The sequence below is a fragment of the Podarcis melisellensis genome (genome assembly GCF_964234715.1).
Source record: "Podarcis melisellensis genome assembly, chromosome: 11".
Taxonomy (NCBI): Eukaryota; Metazoa; Chordata; class Lepidosauria; order Squamata; family Lacertidae; genus Podarcis; species Podarcis melisellensis.
The window spans coordinates 27421062-27436647 of record NC_138543.1 but is presented as its reverse complement, the minus strand read 5'-3'; the positions used below and the strand labels follow the sequence as shown (position 1 = coordinate 27436647).

At 39.2% G+C, this 15586-nt stretch overlaps 1 protein-coding gene across 3 annotated transcripts in view; it reads left to right on the top strand.

The window, feature by feature from the left end:
- Positions 1 to 10446, top strand: part of SLF1 (SMC5-SMC6 complex localization factor 1) — a 33403-nt gene extending 22957 nt beyond the window's left edge. For all 3 annotated transcript variants that reach the window (XM_081930153.1, XM_081930155.1, XM_081930154.1), the window contains exons 13-18: positions 391 to 536; positions 1528 to 1691; positions 2202 to 2335; positions 4247 to 4339; positions 4944 to 5126; positions 9157 to 10446. In XM_081930153.1, the coding sequence (XP_081786279.1) occupies positions 391 to 536; positions 1528 to 1691; positions 2202 to 2335; positions 4247 to 4339; positions 4944 to 5126; positions 9157 to 9650 (1214 nt within the window). In that variant the 3' untranslated portion in view covers positions 9651 to 10446. The remainder of the gene's footprint in view (positions 1 to 390; positions 537 to 1527; positions 1692 to 2201; positions 2336 to 4246; positions 4340 to 4943; positions 5127 to 9156) is intronic.
- The last annotated feature ends 5140 nt before the right edge of the window (positions 10447 to 15586 follow it).

Here is a 15586-nt window from a genome sequence, read left to right as displayed (position 1 = left end):
TTTTTAAACCTGTTCCTCTTAGCTACTGCATAATGTTTTTTCTTCAATTTGATATCTGGAGTGCTATGTCGAGTTCTCTGCTGCCACAGGTGGGAAGACTAGGTTCCCTGGGTTCAATTTACAGGAGCGTAGATTTCAATTGAACATTAGGATAAGCTTGACACTAAGAATAGTCTGACAGAAGAACTAAAAGAAGTAGCTCTCCCTCTCTAGAAGCTGGGCAGTTATCTGTTGGGAGTGCTGCATCTTTCTGTTTCTAGAATTGGGCAAGCAATTCTACAGCTGGTTTAGTAATTCTAACAATTTAGGAATAGCAATTAAAGGACAAAAATGTAGCAATAATATTCTCTGTATTCCCTAACACTTTCTTACTGTCTCCCTTTTCTTCAGATTTTTCACCACAGGAATTAAAAAGGTTCATTTCTTCTATAACATCTCTGTGGCTTGAAATGTTTGTTGCAGAAGCAGTTTTTAAAAACTTGCCATTCCAAACCAATGCTTTTGTTTCTACTGAATTGCTGTCTCTCCAAAAAATGGTAAGTGTCATTTGTACTAAGTAATATCTTTCTTAATGCAAAAACATTCTGGCCTAGATCAAATGCAATGATCTTGGTCCAATAAACCATTCATTTTTGCACCAGGAATTAACTATGTGCCTGCATGCTTCATCCTCCTCTCTGACCTTCTTTCCTCCATCCCTCCCCCTCATACACATTAACTTAATACTTACTGGTTTGTTAAACCAATTTTCTTGTGGCAACTGAACTGGGAAACTGATGTTTGAGCTATTCCAACCATGATGTCAGGTATCAAACCATGATAGCAGCTAGACAGCTGGTATTGTTCTGGGATTGGGGGAGGGTTCTAAAGGACTCTTTAGAAACGACTTTGCAAGTTTTCCTTCCGGCTCCTCTGTTCCTCAATGTCAGGATACCCCTAACTGTCTTGCTTCAACCTCTCTTCCTGCCCCCCTAATTTTATACATATCTATATTTCATCTGTTCCTGTTGGGAATTTTTGCTTCTTTCCAATCAACAGAGATTGGGTACTAGTGTTGCAGGACTTAATGGTAAACATTACAAACCAGACTTCCGCTGGTGCAACATAGGATCCAGCCCAGTGCATCTTACTCTCATTCCCCATGGCAAATTGCCTTCTGCTGTAGTGCAGCATATTTTCCCCAATTCCAACACATGGATGCTACTTTCGAGCATGTACTTGAACCCTGAAGCGCAGTAGCCCACAATACAGCAAACCACTCAAAAGCCAAAATATGAGTGGGAAGAGCAAGTCAAGTTCCCAGCAGCACCCCAACAACATAACCTGCATAGGGGTGTGAGAAACTATCTGGGTCCTTAAGAGTTTCACACCATAAGCTTTACTTAAAAAGGCTTTTGTGAAGCCTAGGTATGATAATCTGGAAGATAAGCTTTAAATGCAATAAAGATCTGGAGGGAACTGTTAGCGTTGCTAATTACCAGATGTCATATTTAACATAGTTGGACTAAAGTTTGACTCTTGCAACAGGTTTGTTCCTATCTGCCTGCTTTACAAGTTGGGTTGTGTGAGCCAAGGATACACAAAGCAAAGAAAAGGAAAATAGGGCAATGGCCTTGCCCTAAGTCTCAAAGGGCATTACTGATGCTAAATGGTGATAAGCAGAACCAAGCCGAAGTGCTGCCTGATGTACCGTAAGTAATACCTATAACATCACCGGTTTTATTCTGCTTTGGGGGACAGCTTCTGACCTGACACATTTCTTGAACTTTATGTGACCTGTGTTGTTGTCTGCAAATTACTGTGACTGGCAGAAAGCTCGGTTTTAATCCTGTAACACATCTGGGAATGGTGAGGGTTTTTCTCTTTTCCCTTTCCCTGCATATATGTAGACTTCACAGACTATACATACTTTCCCACTATTAATGTAAATTGCTTCCCAGGAGAAATAGAAGTATTCAAGAAATAATGTTTTTAGAGTGAGCTTAAGCCCTGTATATTGAATGATTGGTGGGTTTATTACAAGCACATACTGTATGGAATGTTTCAAAACTACAGTGACTTAAATTTCAAAATATGAAAGCATGTAGATGTATCTGTCTGCGAGAACACTTGTTACTTCTGAACAAGTGGGGTGTTGTTGGTTTTTAAAATGTAAATAAAGTTCAGTCTTTTAACATACTTTAACCACTTCTTGCTTTTAGTATACAAGGCACTGGTAACTCTGCTTGTGTTCAAAAGAAATTGGGAAACAAAGCTGAAGTTGAGATGATACGCAGCAAAGATAATCATCATTTTTCAGGGAAGCAGGGGACTGTTAACAAGGTTAACGTTAAAGGTACTGTGATTTCCTAACTTATGCTTAGTACTTCACAAGTTTGCAATCTGTAGTTCCACATTTGGCCCCAGTGAAGATGGAGTGGTATCTCATTATTGCCATAAGTCAAACATGGCTTTCTTGTGCTTTTTGTTATGCAATGCCCCTTTTTTAAAGTTGGGGATATGATTGTCTGCTTTTTTTAATCAGTCAAACACACACTCACACAATTTTCCCTTGAGTTGTAAATTGAGAATGCATCCTAAAATGAGTCCATTCCAGTCATAGCCTTATTTCACTAATCCACCTCAACCTGTGCTTGGAAGAATCAGCATCGTCCTCTGATTTGAAAGTCTAATTCAGTCTTCATCTCTTTCCGTCCTAGACGTTTTGCAAACAAAGACCGAAGTGTATGCTGAATTACATAGCCCCATTAAGCATATGGACTGTTTTCTTCTAGGCATCGAGCCCAAGCTATGAAATGCATTTGGATTTTAGTTTTAACTACACTAGAACCCAAGCACTTAAGTTTTAAATAGCACAGTACAGTAGTTTACACGGGCTCTGTTCAATACACAAATGTAATAAAATGTACTTATATGCTTGTACCTGTCTTAAATCAATTTCTGGAACTATTTTTAATATGAATTTAACCTAGACATATATAATTATTGCCATTCAAAGCGCTCCAAAGTATAACAGAAGGGATATTTTAGAACTATATGCTAAGCTATTGGTAGAGCCAAAAACAGCAGAACCCTCATTTTGCTTGGATTTAAATTTTATGCCCACCCTATGCCAAAGTCTCAAACTATATCAGCAAATGCACTGATAAAAAAATTATCTGATTTCCCCCCTACTGGTGTGCTATTGGAGAGGTAAGACAAACTGATACATAATTCCGCTTAAAAGAAGTGGCTAAAATATGATACATTGGGAAAGATAGACTTGATTGTTGGCCACAACAAACAACCAGACACTCTGCATAAGAATATCATCCTGTTGAATATAAATAAGGGAATTTACTGACCCAGTCCCATTGAGCAAATGTGGGGAGGGCAGAATGTTCTCATTTGGGTAAATTTCATCATTCACTTGGAAACGTATTTTTTGTCGACTCTTGTTCCAGTACAATCAGTGGATGAAAACCTAAACAAATATCAGAATTTTACAGCCTGCCTTCGTTAATTGAGGCACTACCTGTAAACTGCAGTCAGTCTTCACTGTCTTCCTTTTCTCTTTTTTCCTAGGTCTAAATGAGTGTGTGTGTGTGTGTGTGTGTGTGTGTGTGTGTGTGTGTGTTCCCTCTTCTTAAGACTGCTTCATTCTTCTTAATCTCTCCCCCTCTCCCTCCTCCACCCCCCTCCTTTTTCTCTCTGGTACTGTAGGCAAGCCAGACAGCCTATTGAGAAACAGCAAACCATCTGTTAACGGATTTGAAGTTCTGAATTATACTTGAGTGTGTAGAGGCACTCGTGCTTAGCCAGAAACATTCATTTGAATTAAGCTACAAACGCTGTGTAAAAAGAACCATACACTTAATGTAGGTTCATGAATAAATTTAAGGGAGGGCAACTGCGCTCTAAACTTTTATTGCTTCAAAACCAAGCATTTTTGGTGTTCTGTGATCATTCGGTGCTTTTATAATGTGGTTGAAGCTTTACAGCTTGAACGGGTGGGTGGGGGAGAGGGAGAGATAATTCCTGTGTTAACCCTTTAGCAGTGCAGTTCCATTGCTGGATCTCTGATGGAACAGAAGCTCTGTGGGCTTTTTGAGTTTTCTTAAAAGGTATTTAAACAGGACAAAGGGAAATCTTATTCATTACTGAGTGCTCTGGCGTGTAGCCAGATCTCCTAGTTCCTGCGCTTTGATTATTTTCTTCAGTTGCCATTTTGCCTAGACTGGTATAATCTATTAATTCTGTTTGCTAGGAGAGACTGCCCTGCATACTGCTTGCAAAAGGAACAATGTGGAGAGATTGATTCATCTTCTCTCTCTTCCAGGGATAGATATTAACGTTAAAGGTAAGTAGTTTTATTTTCTTCCCTGAACAAACACATTAAGCCTCCCAAATAGCTGTGATACTTGTGTGTTGGCAGAGTTCTTTTCATTCCTTGTTTTCCTGCTTCGGGATTATGAATTAAAGCAAAGATTTTATGGATAGTTTTGTGGCTAAAGCTTATTGATTGCACTTAATTGTCTGCATGGTTTTTCTATTAAAGCACAGTTGTGGTTTAAAATAATTAATTTCTGGCCTTTTTATAGATAGGAGGATAAAAGCTGTGAATGGCTTCATAGTCAAGATTTTTATGTGAAATTCTGGTCCGAACAGACCCGGGCCAGTGTGTGGTTTTGACTGCAGATGCCTCGTTCTTACTTTAGCAATAACAAATACGATGCTTTGCAGAAAAAAAGAAACAGCTTCATTGTAGAATGACACTGAAGCAGATCTTTGCCTCGTTTCATTTTAAAAGTATAATACAGAATTAGCATATTGATTTCTCAAAATATTCGTCATGGCACTAGTTAGAGGGGGGGAAAGGGTAAACAGAATCTGAACGACAATATTATGAACATCCTGCTACTAATTTTACTGTTTTCTCAAACTTCCCTTGATTTGTAATTCAGACTATGCTGGCTGGACGCCTTTGCATGAAGCTTGTAACCATGGAAACACTCTGTGTGTCCGTGAAATTTTGCAACATTGTCCAGAGGTAAACCTGTTCAGCCAAGTGGATGGGGTGACTCCCTTGCATGATGCCCTGAGAAATGGACATGTAGAAATTGCCAAGCTTCTACTTCAGCACGGGGGTGAGTGTGTTTGTGTTAAATAAGCTTAGAGAAATTTGAATCTGTAAAAACTGCAGAGTATTAAAATTTGAGGGTGTTCTTGATGTGATTTTTGAAAGCTAGAGGTTTTCATAAATATTGATGTGCATCATGCCATATTTATACTCATTCATCTTGTCAGTTAAATTATTTCAGTAAGCCCATAACTTTGGCTGCTTTCTCACATTTGCTGAATTGCAGATTTTTTGTAAAAGCTGTATGAACAAGCAGTGATGTGGATTGCATGCCTACCAGGCATTTTTCACAAAATCTGGATTTTAAATTAATTTTTACAATGTACTGCAGAAATGGTTAGCTTAACTGCTTTGTGCTGCTTAATTTCATGGTGTTTCTGCTTATATTTATTGTTATCCAAACATTTAGGCTGATAATTCTGCTTCTGAAAAGTCTAGGTTTCTAAAAATTGGAGGGGAAAGGGTTAGAAATAGCTTACTTTAGAATTTTGCATTTTCTTTAAAAAAACACCACTTAAAGCAGTTCAAAAATTACAACATTTTGTGTATACCCTCCATGAGATGTCTTCCCCTCACAAAGTACTCATCTTCAAAGGAGAGAAAGTATGTATATTTTAGAGCGTTTGTGTGTGCCATATATAAACACAGAGTTTATCTAGCTCATACCACTACTCTGCATGTCAGTTTAATTTCACATATTTCATGTTTTCAGATTTGTTATGGCTATACTAATTCTGCTGTGTGGAGTGCAAAATAATGTTCTGTACTTAGATAGCTTTTAGCTAAACTCAGCCAGAAACACAAACATTACACTGGTTAGTCTGTTTTATAAGACCTCTGTGCATTTGCAGTCTTCTCCTGCCCCCTAAAGGCTACTTTCTTTGTCTCTGGCTGACATTCTTTCGCAATCAATACATCCCTTGCTCTTCTCCCTCTGTGTGCTTGTGCTGAACCTTAATGCTGTCTCCCAGGTGTTTTATTTATCTACCGCACCATGCGACTGACACGCCAAGCCAATACCTGGCTTCACTTCAATCGGTCTAAGTGATGCAAGAGCCAATATTACCGAAAGCCCAAGTCTTCAATAGAACGTGGCATTACACTGACAGATGTGCATTTTTCCTGGGTGTCTGTGAAGAATGGGCAGCGGATGATCCCCTTGTCCTAGGGGAGAAGATCTGCTTGCACTTTCATTCATCAAGGTCCTCTTGCAACGGTGCAGACGGTGTGTGCAGAGTTATCTTGGCTGTCACATGCCAGGCCTTCGCCTGTCAAGCAGTTTGACAGAAGCATGGCAGGAACTATGCTGCACATTCAGTATACAATTGCTCATTGTTGGTAACTAAACTTTATAGAGTCCTTTGGCACGTCCCTCACCCATAAGCTATCCTTTTTAGTTTTGGGTTTTTTTTTAATCTACACTATGATGCAATATCTACATTTGAAAATTAAAATTGCTCTTGTGTGCATGGCCCTCTCTGTGTAGGCACACAACCTGTTAATTTTATTGATGTGTTATACCATCCTTTTCCTAAAGAGCTCAAGGGGGGCATTCATGTTTCTCCTCTTTTATTTTCCCAACAGTCCTTTGAGGTGGGGTAGGCTGGGAAATAGTGACTGACCCACGTCTCCTAATGAGCCCTAAGGCTGAGTGGGAATTTGAATCCAGGTTTTCCTGGATTCGCCCTCCCATCAGATGTCAAGGAGATAAGTAACTATGCAACCTTTAGAAAACATCGGAAGGCAGCCCTATATAGGGACGTTTTTAATGTTTAATATTTTATTATGGTTTTTGTATATGCTGGCAGCTGCCAAGAGTGGCTGGGGCAACCCAGTCAGATGGGTATGGTACAAATAATAACATTTATTATTATTATTATTATTATTATTATTATTCCTGGTCTTGCAGTTTACCTTTCACAAAAGTAGGCTGCTCTTCTCTCCACCGCCCCCAGATCCATATGTCACATTAACATACCATTTCCCCCTGCACATTAAAGCATTTCAGTTAAGTACATTGCAGTTTCGTCATGACTAAAAACTCTGTGCAACCTGTAATCTATGGTAGTTGAATTATTGGTTTTTTGTTTTGTTTTTTTAAAAAGGCTGCAGCTGATCTATCGCTCTAGTAGCAGCAGCAGAATGCTCAGACCACATTGCTACACATAAAAAGTCCTCCAATCTAAGAAACAGAGTGTCAGTCCTGATGACCTGTTAGGTAGAAGCAAGATTAAATCCCTCTGACCTGTCTGCCAAGCAGGTGATGAGTGCTGCACTCATAGGCTTGGGTGTTAAGATACAGGCTTGGGCATTTAAGCTGTGCACGGCAGTCTTCTCTGTATACGGACACCATCCCGGAAACCATTATTATTATTAATTTATATACCGCTTAAAGGCAAAAATGTGGGTGAATCTAGGCATACTTTTTTCTGTGTGTCCTTGCTAGATGCAAACACATTATTTGATTCTGTGAATGTTTAGGGGGTTTATGGAATAAAAACTTAAGCCCTGGTTATTTGAGAAGCTGCATTCTTGCATTCTGTCCTATTCAGCCACTAAGGAAGAGTTACTTCTGGTGGATCCACACAGCCCAAGGTTCACCTGACAGCCAAGGCTGTTTGTCTAGAGGGCATTCAGTGCAATGACACATACTCCCTCCTGATAAACAGCATATGCTAATAGTTTGTTGCTTTTGGTGCTTTTGCTTTATGCAAGCAACCTATATCGCCTTTTCTTCTCATTTTGTAGGTCTTAGGGAAAGTAACAGGAAACTATATTTTTAGCATATCTAATCTGCCATTTCTTATTGTGCCACTGTTTAAACTTAAAAATACGTTCCAAACTCCAGTTCTTACCTTCCCTTGGCAAGGGAGTGCTGAAACAGTGTGACAGAGTAGCAGGAAGGCCTTCCTTTGAGTTTGAGTTGGGTTCTCCATGTGAATACTCAAAGAAAGTTAGTTGGTGGCATTTTTCTTTCTCCAAAATAGTAGGTAAGAGATCCTGCTGACTTGTAAGGATGACCAGCTCACAAGACCTCCCACATTTTGGAGGCAGAGAAATGCCACCAACTACCATCCTTTGGCATCCACATAGAAGGCCTGGCTCATACTGAAAGCTATCTGCCATACATAAGGAATTCCCCCTAAATGTATGAACAAGGCTAAGATTCTTTATACATGTGGCTGAGAAATGTGAAATGCTACGTAACTCAGCTGCTGGCACAGCCTTCTGCCCATGCGCTCAACTTAATTGAATGTTACTGTGATTTGTAAACCACTTTGAGCTTTTATTACAATCTATCAGTATATAAACGTTGTGAAATAAATTTGTCACCATGGATGGCAGCAGTCCCCATTTTATATTTGTGTACCCCAAAGTTTGCTTCCTCATTTCTTTTTTATCATCTTCATCTATCAGTATCATCTATTTTGTGTGTCTTGCAAAACACATTTTGTAAACCTGTATTTTAATAGGTATTACCAATTTCTTTAAATATACTGAAGCATGATACGTATACAAAGAACTTGAATCATCTGGTCATGTTAACAAAAAGAAATCTGTAGTACACTGTTGAGATCAGGAAGTGGCTTTTGCTTTAGAACAGTGGTTGCCAATTGGTGGTCCCCGGACCCCCAAGGGTTTGTGGCACCATTCACATAACAAAAACTACCTTAGAGATATACAACTTTTCAAAACCAGAGGGTCCATGGCTTGGGCTTTTGAAAAACAGGTGTCTGCAGTACTTAGCGAATTTGGATCCAATGTTCAAGAACATCCAGCCTATGACTGACTCACCACATGACTGCGAGGGTGAGGAGCAAAGGTCTTAGCAGGGCATTTCACCTCATAATCTTTAAGGCACATAGTATACGCCTGAAAGAGGCTTAACAATTCTAATTCATTTGGGAATTAAAATGTGATTTGTTAATCAAAAAGCTTTAGATGCTGCAGACAAAACTGCAGATACTGAAAAACAGCCAGTTGTTTAGCTGCGCTAAATAAGCTATTTCCTCTTTAATGTTTTGTTTCTTCTGCAGGACCAGTATTGCTACAGCAGAAAGATTCTGAGGGGAATCTGCCACTGGATATCATAAAGTGTGAAACAACTAAGCAGCAACTTTTGCATCTTGTTAATCCAGAAGAGAAAGTTGAGGAATTCCATGCACAAGTGGAAAGCAATTTTCATAAAACACAGACAGAATTTTGGATGGTCTTATATTGCAAGATGTTGTTAAACTTTTGTTCTGTATATAAGCTATTTAAGCCTTTTTCTGTAGCCTTTAAAAAGCTCGCCTGCTCCAAACCGTTGCTGATGACAGCTGATTGTTGCAAGTTTAATGCTAGCTCTAGCCATTGGTTCCTAGATCTTTATTTTAGAGAGCTTGAAACCTTTCGACATCTCCCAGTGTATCTTCAGAAGATGATTGAGGAGCTTAAAAAGGGCACAGGTGAACAGCAGCAAGCTTTTGCAGCAACACTACAGCAAATTTCAGTGGAAATCCAAATGTCCAACTGTTATTTGGCCAACTAGCTTCCAAACTAGGACTGCTTGCCAAAAGATGATAGTCTTAACACTGGGGTAGCTAATGTGTCCTTGGACTCCAGCTCCCATCAGCTCCATCCAGCATGACCAATGATAAGAGATGATGGGAGTTGTTGTCTTGGCAGCATCTGGTACCTCATTGATACTGGTCTAACATGTTTATCATCTTCAACATATAAGCATAATACCCTTGCCTGGTTGACCTACTGATCCCCACAAGGGAACTAAGACTGTATTTGCCTGATTTAGCCGTAACGCAAAACTGGCTTCCTACTACAATGCGAACAAGCTGTACAGAATATCAGGTTTGCACACTTTCCTTTCCCAGGACAGAAAACCAGAATCGTCTGTTCCCAGTTTTGCACTAACCACATTTTCCCTTATACTGTTTGAACACAGGAAACTTACTTGATCCTATCTTGTTCCCACTAATTAATTAAGCAAACTGTTTTCTCAGATGCTGGCTTGTCCTCACCAGCTAGTTTGTAAACAAACTACTCTCCAGGCTCAGTCGTCATAGGAAACTGAAAGTGGATGCTTCTTACTTGGGCACTACAGCACATTCCCATACTGGGAAACTGGTTTCCACCAGCTGTGAAACAGCCCATAGTCTCTTAAAATGGGGGGGGGGTGAGCTCCAGCAATGATTGTGGCACCAACTCAGGGGATCCTTTTACTCCATCCTATCAAGCGACACTTCATTTTGTTGGCTACCTCATTTTGCTGTCTGCACTCACTAATCCTGTATAATATTTTTGTTAATAAAATTGTTTTTGTAATGTGATCAATATTTGAATAGAGTACTGTATACTTGGTTCATTTACTTTTAGGAGGCAATATACTACCACAATCATACACTGCATTCACAATTTATTTGAGAATGAATAAAGATGCTCTTGATCCTAATACTGTCATTCTCAGCTTATGAGGCAGCCCACCTTGGGTGGTGTGGGGGAATTTGGAAGATTTAAGGCCACTCTAAAAGGTAGGGCATGTTAATTATCTTGTGTAGGAGGCAACCGTATCTAGGGGAAGTCGAAGTTTCCATAAAACGTGCCCTAAGATTGGACTCTTATTAAAGCTTTATAAAAGTAATTTGGAACCAAAAACCATTAAATAAAAATGGTTGAAGCATAGCTTCATTATGTATGTTCATAAAAGAAACGTTTTGTAATTTGAAAAAAAAGTATTAAAAAAAAAAAATCAATGCTGATTTGAAAGAAAATTCAGGAGCACCTTAGGCCAAAGCAGCACTTTGCAAGATAAGTGGGACTGGTGTGGTAGTGTTGGACTAGGACTGAAGAGGCCTGGCTTTGAAATCCGTCATGAAGCTCACTGGGTGCTCTTCTTTCAGTTACCAGATCTTAGCCTAACATACCTCACAGAGCTCTTGTGAGACTGAAATGGCACAGGGCCTTGAACTGCTAGGAGAGTAGATGTACTCAGTTTCTAAATACGCCCATGGGAAACCGAAGTGTAGAAGCTGAGCACATCATCACTCGTCCCAACTCTAAAAATGGAGCTAGAACATAGCCACTGTAGATAGTAGCCAACAATAGCCTTATCAGATAGGTATAGATTTATGTAACACAAGAGGACTAATCTACAAATGATTGTGTACAGAACTCTTTAATCCCAAGGCATTTTGAGATTTGATTTTGCAAGGTAAATATTAGGGAGCTACTCATTATGTAAATCATAGAATCATATAGTGTTGGAAGGTACCCAAAGGATCATCTAGTCCAACCCCCTGCAAGCAGGAATCCTTTTGCCCAATGGGGCTCGAACCCACAACCTTTAAGAGTCTCGCCCTACTGATTGAGCTATCCCAAATAATTAACTTATTTAAAAATTATTTTGAATAGTTCAGTGAGCCTTCTGCCTTAACCATAGCAACAATCAATTCTAACAGAGCAAGCAAAAAGTGGCCTTATTTTAACAAAACAAACTTTACCAGTAGAAGAAGTGTATCTTTTGAAACATCCATGTAATAAAATATACTACTTTCTTACACAATGATTTGTTGCTTTTGCTTGCAAAATCGTATAACCAAACACTTTAATCCCTTCCCCAAACCTTCATCCAGACATTTTGATGTAGTTTGGCCCATACAAATCAGTGATGTTAGAAGCATTGTAAGGTTATGTCAGCCATTCTAATGATGTGATGTAATTAAGAGAACAATAAGGAGGGCCAGGTTTTACAGGGTCTCTGAGCTACATACAGGTACTGTTCAGAACACAGAAGCATGCTGTTAACATGTTGGGACATTTGTATAATACAGTGATTCAAATAATTCTTACCATTACTCTACAGTACCTAGAGACATTGGTCTGAAGTAGTCATAAAATCACAGAGTTGGCAGGGACATTGAGGATCATCTCATTTAACCTGCAATGCAGGAACATGCCAGTGTCCCATATGGGGATCAAACCTGCAACCTTGTTATCAGCACCACTCTAACCAACTGAAGTCCTGCTACAGTACAACCCCAAAAATACAAATTTGTGTTATAATACCATCAGAACAGAGATGATATGAGCGAGGCATAAATACAACCATTCAAGATTCAAGCCTATTTCCTCAAGCATTACTTGTTCAAAACATCACAAGCATTTCAAGAGCAATGTTAATATATGGTCACATCTGAAGATGTCCACTAAAATTTGGATTATAAAAACCTGATTCAATACCAATTTCTGCTAAAAATCAGTCCCACACTAAATATTTCTAATGCGTAGGACTGGTTGCACAAGAGAGTAAATTGCAGAAAACATCCCAATTCATAAAAATGAATTGCCAAAGTTCATTTATTAACAGTGCTTAAAGTACACTTCCCTCTGTAGGTACAAAAAAGGTTTTAGTTAATATAAACCACATCATAATACTCTAAATTTTGCTTTTTAAATCAGTATCTCCACTGAAAGTTCTTCCATGTTCACGTGAGCAAGTGCTTATCAGCATCTTAAAACCACACTGCGTTTAAAGTATTATTTTCAAGTTTTAATTGTTGGTGACATTTCTGACCATGCTGAGTTCCCCATTTATCTGTACAGTAGCTTATATTTTCTGCTTCACAGTAAGTCTATGTTACCGAAACAACTCTGATCCTTATGTGCTTTTTTATAATGAGGTCTTATTACATTATCTGAAATGTCCTAAAATTTCTCTGTTATGTGCTAAACTCTCTGAGAAGAATAAATGTGATGTGTCAGTTTGATGTGGTCAGCCTATCATTAGTTTAAACCTTTTCAAAGCAGACCTTCTCTGTGTGGGGGACATGCTATCTATAATGGCTCTTAAACTGCTAAAGATGGAATTTTTTTCATATGGATACCATGTGGATTGATGATAACGTAGTCTATCTCCTCTATCAACCCCTTATGATTTTAGGAGTGTTCATGGAACATGAAGAATTGCTTGTTCCCTGATGTGCCTTTTCAGACTCAGCACAAAAAGAAGGGAGGGAACTGATAAGATTAAATGACTGAGTACACTTATCAAAGGCTCTGTCATGGATGTATTTATAGGGAGTTCACTCCTGTTATTAAATTAAGACTTTTTTTACCCTTGGCAAATTCATAAAAAAACCCGCTTTTGAAAGTATGCGGTACTGCAGCAAAAGCTGAAGTAGGTGTAGGAAGCAAGCCTTTGAACTATTACTGACCTGTTTGCCTACAACAAGTTCCAACCATTCTTAGGTTTGCTATCCTTTCAAAGACAGGCTACATCATGATGCTTTCTGAGTCCATAGCAAAAAATATATTCTATCCCCAAAGAAGCTTTATAACCAGATGGACTGCGTTCATCTCATTTTATGGCTTTTCCATTTAATACTTGCTGTGATGGCTCCAGTTTTTCTAAACATATTCTTAAGTGAAAGCCTCCATTATCCCTAACAATGGTTCATGGGAGATGAATTTCAACAGTATGTGATGGCATTTTAGCTATTTGGGACTACTGGCTCTAGTTTGCAATGCTTCCAGGATGTTAGTGAAAAGCTGCCTAGATTGAGGACAGAGAAAAGGTCTAATGTCCTGTTTCTCCAGCCAACCAAGAGATGCTTCCCAATAGCCCTCTGCGCAGAGAGGGTTGCACCCACACAATATAGGAGTCAAGATCAGTATTTCAGCAATTACAATGCTGAAAAGGAAAGGAAATGTATGAATAATCAGTTTGCAGTCATGTAAATCAATGGGAGAGACTTCACATACAGGAGCATGATGGGAGTGTAATTAAGAACTACTTCAGGAATGGGAACTGGCTGCCTTCCAAGAGCTGGAGTCCAGCGCTCATCAGCCTCAGCCAGCATAGCCATTGGCCAGGGATGTCAAAGTTGTGGTCCAGCAACGTCTGCATGTTTTGGAGAAAGTGGATGGAAAGAAATTTCTCTCTCTCCCGTCTCCTAGAATACTAGATTCTAGATGCCATAATTCTAGAACATGGGACAATCCAAAGAAGCAGAATGTTGGAGAACAGAAGTACTTCTTTGCATTCTGCATTGTTAAAGAATGGAATTCATAAACCCAGGATGTGATAATAACCACCAGCTTAAACAGCTTTGAAAAGGTGTTGCCAAATTCTTAATAAGCCTAATAATGGCTACTAGTCACAATGACTATATTTTAACAGTTGCCAGGAAGCACAAGAGACTGCTGTTGCACATATGTCCTGCTTGTGGGGCTGTCCTGGACAACTAGTGGTTCCTTGGGAGAAAAGGAGGCTGGACTAAATGGTCGTTTCATCTTAAGTTCTTGCATGATGTGGTGGTAGTGATTTCACCACTAGTGCATAGTTAAAGGAGAGGTTTAGAACAGATGTTTGTGCAGATGGCTATTTCCAACGTTTCAGGAATGCAGAATTAACCAATTTAAAAGGAAAACAACATTGGTTACAAACAGGTTTTCAGGCTTGACTTTGAATTTCCTGAGGCTCTCCTGGATTGTTGCCCGAAAATTACAGCACCTTTTAATGTTTTAATAGAGAAATGACGGAATGAGCATACCCTATTGCGACTTTGTGATTGCTACAAAATAATTTTAGTTTAGTTTTTTGAACAACTACATTTTTCCCACATTTGTAATCCACAAAATAATGGCTGCCACATCTAATGGCTGCGCTAGAGCAGTGGCATAAACTTGTGGCCACATTGTGGCCATTCTTCGCCTTCCTCCCAGAATGCTCCTGGGAATGATGCTGTGTCATGAGAAGGTGCCATTCCCAGAGGTATTCCAGCCCAGAAAAGTTACTTGAAGTGGCATTAAGTTTGTCATTCATTAGGTTTTTAAAAGAGGAGGGGGAAAGAAAAGAACCATCCTCAGCAATCTTGCATTTAAAAAGGTAAAATTATAATTACTTTTAATTTGCCCATCCTTTGAAAGCAACCAATTACCCCGTCCCTCACTTTCACACAGGACGAATGGTCTTACAAAAATAGGCAGAGGAATATATTTTGTGTAACTTGAGCCCCAAAGCATTTTCCTTCAAATGACAATCCAAGTTGGGACTTATTTCACTGCAGCAGTGGAGACAGAACAGAGCCAGTAGCCATTGATAGACAAATTAATGAAGGATAAGACAGATGGCTTTACATCATGTGGGAGTTAATTCCATAGTTTAACCATGAAGAAATCCTTTGTTTAATTCTGCCCTGGATCTACCAATATTCAGCTTAATTGAACCCCCCAAATTATAATGTTATGAGGGAGGGAGAAAAACTTTTCTCTAGCCAATTCTCCACATCATGCTTAATTTTCTATGCCTCTATCATGTCTCCTCTTGTTTTTCTGCAAATGAAAAAGCCTCAAATTTTGCCTCTGAAATTTGATGATTTTGCAGACAAGCCAAGGAGGAGTGAACTCCCTGTGCAGCTGATGGGGGTGGTGGGGGTGGCAATTTTGCTTTCACTAAGTATTGGCTGAACA